General features: G+C 45.8%; 1 protein-coding gene across 1 annotated transcript in view; it reads left to right on the top strand.

Moving 5' to 3' along the window:
- The first annotated feature begins 979 nt into the window (after positions 1 to 979).
- Positions 980 to 11,330, top strand: part of grin1b (glutamate receptor, ionotropic, N-methyl D-aspartate 1b) — a 38,367-nt gene continuing 28,016 nt past the window's right edge. Inside the window, exons 1-4 of the mRNA XM_026321173.1 lie at positions 980 to 1,046; positions 6,435 to 6,691; positions 9,005 to 9,139; positions 9,565 to 9,741. Coding sequence (XP_026176958.1) covers positions 980 to 1,046; positions 6,435 to 6,691; positions 9,005 to 9,139; positions 9,565 to 9,741 — 636 coding nt within the window. The remainder of the gene's footprint in view (positions 1,047 to 6,434; positions 6,692 to 9,004; positions 9,140 to 9,564; positions 9,742 to 11,330) is intronic.

Below are 11,330 nucleotides of genomic sequence, written 5' to 3'. Positions count from 1 at the left end.
CACCATGAGGACATCTCTACACCGTGAGGACATGGTGAGGACATTTCTACACCGTGAGGACATTTTACCACCGTGAGGACATTTCACCACCATGAGAACATTTCTACACGTGAGGACATTTCTACACGTGAGGACATTTCACCACAATGAGAACATTTCTACACTGTGAGGACATTTCTACACCGTGAGGACATTTTACCACCGTGAGGACATTTCACCACAATGAGAACATTTCTACACTGTGAGGACATTTCTACACCGTGAGGACATCTCTACACCATGAGGACATCTCTACACCGTGAGGACATTGTGAGGACATTTCTACACCGTGAGGACATTTTACCACCGTGAGGACATTTCACCACCATGAGAACATTTCTACACTGAGGACATTTCTACACGTGAGGACATTTCACCACAATGAGAACATTTCTACACTGTGAGGACATTTCTACACCGTGAGGACATTTTACCACCGTGAGGACATTTCACCACAATGAGAACATTTCTAGACTGTGAGGACATTTCTACACTGTGAGGACATCTCTACACCATGAGGACATCTCTACACCATGAGGACATGGTGAGGACATTTCTACACCGTGAGGACATTTTACCACCGTGAGGACATTTCACCACCATGAGAACATTTCTACACTGAGGACATTTCTACACGTGAGGACATTTCACCACAATGAGAACATTTCTACACTGTGAGGACATTTCTACACCGTGAGGACATTTTACCACCGTGAGGACATTTCACCACAATGAGAACATTTCTACACTGTGAGGACATTTCTACACCGTGAGGACATTTCTACACCGTGAGAACATTTTCCCACCGTGAGGACGTTTCTACACCGTGAGGACATTTTACCACTATGAGGACGTTTTACCACCGTGAGGACATTTCTACACCGTGAGGACATTTTACCACCGTGAGGACGTTTTACCACCATGAAGACATCTCTACACCATGAGGACATCTCTACACCGTGAGGACATGGTGAGGACATTTCTACACCGTGAGGACATTTCTACACGTGAGGACATTTCACCACCATGAGAACATTTCTACACTGAGGACATTTCTACACCATGAGGACATTTTCCCACCGTGAGGACATTTCTACACCGTGAGGACACCGTGACGACATTTTACCACCATGAGGACATTTCTGCACTGGCTGTTTAAGAGTTTGACCTGGTGTCAGATCCATGTTAGAAGCAGGTTTCGGTCAGGGTTTTTGTGTCATTGAGTGTCCTCACAGAGACAGCTGTCCTAACGTGTGTGACTCAGTGGCCTGGAAGCTGAAGGAAACTCTCCTCCTGATCCTGAACAGCAGAGCAATACAACAACGAGGTCACAGTGTCCTACTTCATGTTCACAGCTGAGCTCAGCATCAAAGATCAGAGTGATGTCACACACACAGCACAGACAGGAGCTGAAGGGCAGGCGGGGGTAGGAATCTTGTAGTGCGTTTGGTCTTTGCATCCACCTGTCTGATCTGCGAGTCCTTGGATCTACGAAGTCCTGGACTATCTTCTTCAGCTTCACATGATTCCTCGTTCATCATGGTCCCTGGCACCTCAGAGTTATGTGGGTTCATGACCCTCCAGGAAAGGTAAAGGCAGACTGCTGAGAGGAGGAGAATCAGGCTATTACCAGAGTTCTGTCACATCTCATATAATATTACTGACTTTATACACACCACATTGTTTCATACATCACAGATTTGTTGACTAATAAAATTATTTTTTAAAAGTGCAGGTACAGTAATAAATAGTAAAGTAACAAAGCCATTTGTCTCTTTCTTCCTCACTCCGTGGGATGGCAGTCTGAAGCAGTCTTTGAACACGCATGTTAATTATAAGTTATATCTGGCAAGTGGTAGGGGAGGGGGCATGTAAATGAGGGTTAGAGATACTTGTTTCCATGGCAATAAGGATCTGGCGCTGCATCCCTGTCGTCATGGTAGCAGTGCATGCTGGCAGAGGATGCAAATGTGATTTAAGACAGAAACAACAACAGAAGAAGAAGAAGAGTGTGAAGTCATTTTTTCTTCTATTGCTCACATTAACAACGACACACTGCACATGCCCCACAAAGCTATCTACACACACACACACACACACACACACACACACACACACACACACACACACACAGTCCATCTGTTCATATGTAGCAGACATGCAGACCTGATCATCATCATGTGCAGAAGGTTTAGGTTGGTTTTTCACTAACTAAAGGAAACCACAGAGTTTCAGCAGCAAATTAAACGTGAAACAAACTTGTCTGTTCGCCCTCATGAACACACACGGACAATAAGCAACTAAACCCTGGGTCTGACATAGGGGTTCCTGGTAAACTGGGTCCGACACAGGGGTTCCTAATAAACCGGCTGGGTCCGACACAGGGGTTCCTTGTAAACTGGGTCCGACACAGGGGTTCCTAATAAACCGACTGGGTCTGACATAGGGGTTCCTGATAAACTGGGTCCGACACAGGGATTCCTTGTAAACTGGGTCCGACACAGGGGTTCCTAATAAACCGGCTGGGTCCGACACAGGGGTTCCTTGTAAACTGGGTCCGACACAGGGGTTCCTAATAAACCGACTGGGTCTGACATAGGGGTTCCTGATAAACTGGGTCCGACACAGGGATTCCTTGTAAACTGGGTCCGACACAGGGGTTCCTAATAAACCGGCTGGGTCCGACACAGGGGTTCCTTGTAAACTGGGTCCGACACAGGGGTTCCTAATAAACCGACTGGGTCCGACACAGGGGTTCCTGATAAACTGGGTCCGACACAGGGGTTCCTGAGAAACTGGCTGGGTCCGATACAGGGGTTCCTTGTAAACTGGGTCCGACACAGGGGTTCCTGATAAACCGGCTGGGTCCGACACAGGGGTTTTTTGTAAACTGGGTCCGACACAGGGGTTCCTGATAAACCGGCTGGGTCCGACACAAGGGTTCCTGGTAAACTGGGTCAGACACAGGGGTTCCTAATAAACCGACTGGGTCTGACATAGGGGTTCCTGATAAACTGGGTCCGACACAGGGATTCCTTGTAAACTGGGTCCGACACAGGGGTTCCTAATAAACCGACTGGGTCTGACATAGGGGTTCCTGATAAACTGGGTCCGACACAGGGATTCCTTGTAAACTGGGTCCGACACAGGGGTTCCTAATAAACCGGCTGGGTCCGACACAGGGGTTCCTGGTAAACTGGGTCCGACACAGGGGTTCCTAATAAACCGACTGGGTCCGACACAGGGGTTCCTGATAAACTGGGTCCGACACAGGGGTTCCTGAGAAACTGGCTGGGTCCGACACAGGGGTTCCTTGTAAACTGGGTCCGACACAGGGGTTCCTAATAAAACGGCTGGGTCCGACACAGGGGTTCCTGATAAACTGGGTCCAACACAGGGGTTCCTAATAAAACGGCTGGGTCCGATACAAGGGCTCCTGATAAACTGGGTCCGACACAGGGGTTCCTAATAAACTGGCATGTGTCTGTCACCGGGAAATATCTAATTCGGGACCGGTGTGACCGCGAGAACGCGCTGGCTCATTAATTCACAAACAACAGACTCAGACTCTCGTGCTCGCGCCCCACTGTCTGTGAACGCGCTGAGAGCGAGCGTTGGGATCCAAGGACAGACCGCGGGCACGCGAGCATCAGGTCATCCGTAAGTCCGCGAGCATCAACCGAGAGACACCGAATAACGGGAGCAACGGTCAGGACAGTAACGGGCACGTGAACGGGGTCAGAATAATATCGAACCGGTGTGTTTTCCGGGACGGGACCGTGAATCAACAGGACGGATCAACACGGTCAGCGGCTTTACCGGCAAACTGTGAATGAAAATCAGCGTTTCACCGGTCCGGTCCCCGGTGCGACACGGCGACAACAAAACGTGACCGAAGATGTTTCCCGGTTCAACGTTTAATTCAACAGTTCATTAAAGACGAAAAAGAAACGTTACCCTGACCGAACCGGAGCAGAACCAGCTGACCGGACTAACCGTGGTTGGGAGGGGGGTCACCGTGATTTAAATAAATCACAGACGGTGAAATCAACAGGAGACCGAGCGAACGACGCAGTTCGGTAACGGAATTCAGAACCGACGGGCGGATTAATTTCCAAAGCAGAACCAGCCGGAAACAGTGAGTGACTTTTAGATTGAAGATGGTTTTATGAGAATTATTTTTGTTGTTGATGTTTTAACATCTTACCGTCAGGTTTTTATCTATCGATCGATCTGTCTGTGTATGGATGGATATATCTGTCCATCGAGATATCGATCTATCGATCGATCTGCCCATATAAAAATGATTATAATAGTAGTATAGTGGTATAATAGTGAGGACTCTCCTGTTATCCGGTGTCCAGTTTTTTGGAGATGAAAGATTTTTAATAAAACAACAATAATAACAATAATAATAGTGATGATAATAATAATATTGATGATAATAATAATGATGATGATGATGATGATGATGATTCTCATGTTAAGTCAGAAAACATGAACAATTCAAAACAAAGTGTCAGGATTCAGTCAAAATAGATTTGGGCTCAAAATAAAAACAGACTATGGTGACAGTTACTGGAATAAAGTGTTTGAAGAACCAATCAACCACCACATGTGAAATGAAGCCCCGCCCACACGAAAGTTTTAGCACACCTGATTGGACACTGTTGCTGTCAATAACAAAATGAGTTGGTTAAGCTAGTGCACTGTGATTAGCCACTACATGAACTACATTATCAAAATATCTCTCAGAGTCTGAGACATAGAGTAAAACAAACCATGAAGTAAAATGAAAACAAAATAAGTCTGTGGAGAGTCTCAGTGATCCAGGTGAAGTGATCCAGAGGTTGAGTCGTGTCAACTGGACTTTCAGTTTTTAGGTCGAAACGTTTCACCACTAATTCAAGTGGCTTCATCTGTCTGAGAAAGCTGGACTGGAACCTCCATTTTATCTCCCAGGTTGGTTTGAGTCCCATAGGCTCATTAGGTGACCTATGTAAATCAGGTGAGAGTCCTTAGACCCACACTCCTGAGTTGGTTTCACTTCACACCTGGTCTGAATAGGCTCATTAAGTGAACAATAGAAGTGAGCTCAGGTGAAGGTCTAAGGATCTAGTAATGGACTCATGTGACCCCTCTGATCCACCAACTGGCTGAAAAGTGTGTCCAGTGTAAGGTAGAAAACTCAGAACTCTACATTGGAGGTCAGCTGAGCACCTCCATTTAAAGGAGACAGGACAGTCATTTGAAGACAGTGATGGACATATTTTGGACAGAGAAGATGGGTGGTTTGAGAGAGGGGTCAAAGAAGCTCAGACATAACCTGTCTTCAATCTACCAGGCTGCTCTTTCATCTGTTCCCAGGAAATTAAGGAACAAATCAGATGTTTGAGATGATTAGGTGAGGGTCTAATGAGCCTGAGCTCACTCCTTTTGGTCACCCAATGAGCCTATGGGACTAGGGCTGGAGTGAAACCAACCTGAAGGATAAATTGGAGTTTCAATACCAGCTTTCTCTCAGACTGATGAAGCCACTTGGATTAGTGGTAAAATGTTTCAACCTAAAAACTGAAAGTCCAGGTGCCACGACTCAACCTCTAGAAAACAAAATAAATACCTAAAATAAAATAAAGACTGTAAACGGTCTGGGTGAGTTTCAGTGGGACACTTTAGTGTGTGACCCAGAGATAAAGCCGTCAGGGCTCTATGAGAAAGTGAATCCAAGCTATTGTGAATACGTCGGCTGCTGTTCTGAGGCTTTTTAAACCAGATTCTGCAGAACCACTATTTGATTTTAGGCTGCCAATCACATCTGTCAATCATCTTAGATCCACCTCTTTTTATAACTTGTTAAAAATCTGATCAGAAAAACGACACTAGTACAAAACCAGCGTGATAATATCGACGTAAAATGACAGAAAGGAGCTTTGGGGAAAATGTGTTAGATTTGTAATTGGAACGTGCCATGGAGGGGGCGGGGCTTATGACCTATCTTGCAACCAGCCACCAGGGGGCATCCTGCAGCCAGCTAGCTTAGCTCAGAAAGAAGTGCAGGCAGGTGGACGCAGCGAGCCTCACTGAGCGACATGCTTGTTTAATCTGCATAAGAAATGCGTGACTGTTTCGTGGCTGGCTGGGCAATCAGCACGAAGTTTCTGCTCAGGCTGTTTCCACCTGAACTAAGTTAATGGAGCCTTGATTTGGGGTCCAGCCACGGGATCAGTCTGAACATATCGTTTGGGTCCGACACAGTGTGATGAGATTTATCTAAATGTTGAACTGTTCCTTTAATGTACATGTACTGGTCCCGTTTGTTTGGAGTTCAGGAGCCTCCTCCTTTCCTCTTCCTCCTCTCCATGTTGTCTAACCCCCCGTGTCCTGCTCCTCCTCAGTGGAGCTGCGGGGCGTGCTGCTCCTCACCGTGCTGCAGTGCTGCTCGGTGGCTCGCTGTGGCTGCGAACCTCGGCTGGTGAACATCGGGGCCGTGCTGAGTCAAAAACGCTACGAGCAGGTGTTCAAGGAGGCGGTGACTCAGGCCAACACTTTGTACGGGAAGGACAAGTTCAAGATGAACGCCATCTCCGTCACACACAAGCCCAACGCCATTCAGATGGCCTTGTCTGTGTGCGAGGACCTCATCTCCAACCAGGTGAGGCCACTCCTGATGCCACACCTGCTCTCAGTCTCACAGGTAGATTAAAGACACAGCAGGTGATTCTGTGTGAGTCCAGATCCCATCCAGAGACTGGAAGCACCAATGAATGTGTGTGAATCCAGAACCTGGTTCAGCTTATGGGTCTGAGCCGTAGACCTCCATTGTTGTCCAAAAACTATTAAAAACCCAGCAGGGAGCCACACCGCTGACCTGGCTCACATGGTTCTTCCTCACCAACAATGGGAGGCCCGTCTGTTTCCAAAAACCAGCTCCAGACGCTGAGAATGGCCGTCACTGTTTATAGGCTGTGGTTCCACTGCAGCTTCTCTCTGCTCACAGCAACGACTGGACCTGGTTTTTAATTAACCACCAACCCAGAAAATCGCTGCTGCTTCCTTTAAATGCTGAACATCGTTATCATCTGTACACAAAGCTGAGGTTGTTTATTTAATATGGGGAGAAGAAGAAGAGGTGGGGGGAGGGAGGGAGCGATGAGGGCTGCTGAAGGACAAAGTCATTACAGGGGGATTGTGGGTAATGTTGTGAAATGTTTTTATGGCAGTTTTTGATGTCACACCTGTCTGTTTTTATGGCAGGTTTGTAGTTTTTATGATTGTTCTTTGTGTTTTATGACAATTGTTGTTATTGATGAAATATTCAAAACAAATGAAGATTTGTCTGACAGTTCCAGTAGGTGCAGTAAACGTGGGAGTGTCAGTCTGCAGGAAAGTCCAAAAGGCAAAAATAAGAATTAAGAAAAACAAGAAACAGTTTACGGTTCCATCAGAGTCAGGCCGATGGTTTAATGATGAATGAGAGGAAAGAAAAGAGACAAGGCTGTCACAGCTGAAGCTTTAGAGACTAAAAATATAACAGCTCTCACAAATGTAGACGTTTCCAAAATGAAACTTCAGGGGTTTTATCTGAACACTCAGTTTCTCAGCTGTGTGTTTGTGACCTTCAGCTCTGAGTCTGTGATTAAAGGCAGATAAAAATAAACGAAGTGATGTGTGAAGGAGCAGCTGCTGCAGGAAAATCAAAGGGAGGCGTCAAACAGCAGCTCCTTTGTCTTTCGTAGTTTGTCTCATGTCGTTTGTCTTTCTTACTTCGTCCCATTTTGTCTGAGACATCTCTCGTGTCGTCTGTGGTTCCTTGTTCCAAGAGTTTCCTCTGCTGACAGAATCAATCTACAGCGAGCATGTTACACCTGAGGAGCAGGTCCAGTTTCACTCTGACTCACTAGAAAACCAGGTTTTAAATGGTCTCACAGGACAAGGGCCCAGCTTTGGGTTTAACATTTGGGGGGTTGTACTGGCCGGTTTTGATTACTGGGGGTTTTTAATCAGAATGAGTGGACGATCCCATACTGTCTCACCTGTTAGATGTGCATATTTCAAATTAAAAACCTACCAGACAAGATGGGGTTATGAGGTTATGCCCTAATTTGAATCATCTGCAACATGTGTCTCACTGATGGCTGATTGACAAACAATGGGAAAACCAACAGGAAGTAACTGTCATGTAAACACTAGGAGAAATCTGTTCTTCAGATTCTCAGATGAATATCGCAGATACAGTATGTTGTCAAATGAATTAATTAGACAAACTTAAACTACAACAGAAATATTTATTTGATTTCCTCTCAGTGAGTGCAAGAACTGAAAGATGAGCAGAGAATAGACTGTGACTCTTTCTTGTTTCCTTTGTTGAGGAAATGAGGCCAACATGGCGTCGACATGTCTGGCAGTGTGTTGGAGAGACACAGAGAGATGGACCTCAGATTAACATCCTCTCTCTCTGCAGTAATCTGCCCGTCCTCCCAGTGGAGGGATGGGGGGGATTATTCTGCCAGAAACAGTCACGTAACGTCTGTACGACAGTGTGTCTGCTGCAGGGCTGATTTCACTGTCACCATCACAAACAGCCGGATCCTGGCTCGCTGAGCAGCTGCTGTTTGTTACACTGTGCTGAAACAACTGGAAAGCTTGGGGGCACAGTGCAGCCAACATCTTCACCCACTGGACAGCACATGCACAGCATGTAGGAAATGCTGATGTGAGAAAACACCGAATACTGAAAACACCCCAAATACTGAAAACACCCCTGAGCATCAAAAACACCCTGCAAATCCCGAAAACTCCCTGAATATTGAACTGCAAAGACAGTTGTACAGCATGTTCTCTTTGTTTTCAAAGACGTTGACGTGTCCAGAGACACAATGAATGACAAATGATTTTGTCATGACCAGGATCACTCTCAGAGCCTGGACTCTGGTCTACATTAAAACATAGTCTTCTTGTTCTGTAGGTGTATGCAATCCTGGTCAGTCACCCTCCTCAGTCCAATGACCACCTGACTCCCACACCTGTTTCCTACACGGCTGGTTTCTACCGAATCCCTGTGGTTGGCCTGACGACACGCATGTCCATCTACTCTGACAAGGTAACATGAACATTTACTGAGGTATTCCTCAGGGATCTATCCTGGGTTCTTTAATATTTTTTCTGGACATTACTACTGCATTGTTTTACACATTAATCTGTGACTGACAGTAATCATTGGTTGTTGTTCTTCAGCTTTACTGGGTCAGTTAAGTCTTTATTGTTCTGAAAAACAAAGCAAATAAAAAACATATCCAGCAAAAAAGGTCAGGTTAAGACAGGGACTGACTTTTTGGGCTCAAATCGAACGCTAACACTGGTCATGTGGGTTAATTGCACATACAGCTCCCCCAAGCTGATCCAGGCACATGTTGAGTATTGAGTAATAATAACAGCTTTAACAACAGTCAGTCAAAAAGTCTTTATAGCTGGAGCTTGTAGTGAGCCAGAGATTAACACCGTCCTCCTTGTCATCTTCATCCTCAGAGCATCCACCTGTCGTTCCTGAGGACAGTGCCCCCGTACTCCCATCAGGCTCATGTCTGGTTCGACCTGATGAGGGAGTTCAGGTGGAACCACATCATCCTGATCGTTAGTGATGACCACGAGGGCCGAGCTGCCCAGAAGAGACTGGAGACCCTGCTGGAGGAGCGGGAGACCAAGGTCAGCTTTTAAACACGCATGTACACACTAAACACACACATGTACACAGTAAACACACACATGTACACACTAAACACACACATGTACACAGTAAACACACACATGTACACACTAAACACACACATGTACACACTAAACACACACATGTACACAGTAAACACACACGTACACAGTAAACACACACATGTACACACTAAACACACTCATGTACATACTAAACACACACGTACACAGTAAACACGCACATGTACACACTAAACACACACATACACAGTAAACACACACGTACACAGTAAACACACACGTACACAGTAAACACACACGTACACAGTAAACACACACATGTACACACTAAACACACACGTACACACTAAACACACACACGTACACACTAAACACACACATGTACACACTAAACACACACATACACAGTAAACACACACGTACACAGTAAACACACGCATACACACTAAACACACACATGTACACAGTAAACACACACATGTACACACTAAACACACACATGTACACACTAAACACACACATGTACACAGTAAACACACACATGTACACACTAAACACACACATGTACACACTAAACACACACATGTACACAGTAAACACACACACGTACACACTAAACACACACATGTACACACTAAACACACACATACACAGTAAACACACATGTACACAGTAAACACACACGTACACAGTAATCACACACATGTACACAGTAAACACACGCATGTACACACACAGTAATCACACACATGTACACAGTAATCACACACATGTACACAGTAAATACACACATGTACACACACAGTAATCACACACATGTACACAGTAAACAGAGCCAGTATGAAGGTGTGTGTGTTTCTGTTGCTGTGTGTGTGCGTTGTTCTCAGTGTGATGCTGTATGTTGTCAGTCACCTCCATCCTTCAGACTGCAGTTTCACTTCTGCTCCTGCCTGGTCGAAGGCCAGCAGCACAGAGCCAGTCCAGGGCTTCTCAGACCCTCCTTAGAAACAGAGGAAATCAGTTGGGACATAAAAAGCAGCAGACAAAGATCAGAACAGTCCATAAATACAGTGACAGGGCAGAGTTTTTCACATGAAAACCACTTAGATTCTGGTTCTGACAGATAGGGTAGGAACCAGATGTAGGACCACATGTGGTCCAGATCAGAACTGAGAACATCTGGTTTGGTTCTTTCCCATGGCTGTGGAGACCCGAACTGTTGCAGTTTGATGTACTGAGAATCATTCATCAACAAATCACCAGCTGCTCGTCAGCGTGGGGCACAGGCCCCTTTTCCTCAGGTTTTTCTCCTGGAAACGAGTAACGTGACGATCACCTCCCTGCTCCCTCCTCTCTGATGCTGCTCCTCATCAACATGACCAGCAGCTGCACCGTCAGCCCCACGTTTCCTCCCTAAACTTAGAGACTCAGAAACTCACTGCTCCATGGAGGATCATTTCATACAACTCAGCCCTTCATGTGGTTAAACAGCAAAAACAGTGAAAAAGGATGTGAAGGAGGTGAAAAATCCTACAACACCCAGGATGCACTGTGCCCGGTGCATC

This window comes from Mastacembelus armatus, chromosome 9 (genome assembly GCF_900324485.2).
Source record: "Mastacembelus armatus chromosome 9, fMasArm1.2, whole genome shotgun sequence".
NCBI lineage: Eukaryota > Metazoa > Chordata > Actinopteri > Synbranchiformes > Mastacembelidae > Mastacembelus > Mastacembelus armatus.
The sequence above is the reverse complement of the archived record's forward strand: the minus strand, read 5'-3'. Positions and strand labels throughout refer to the sequence as shown.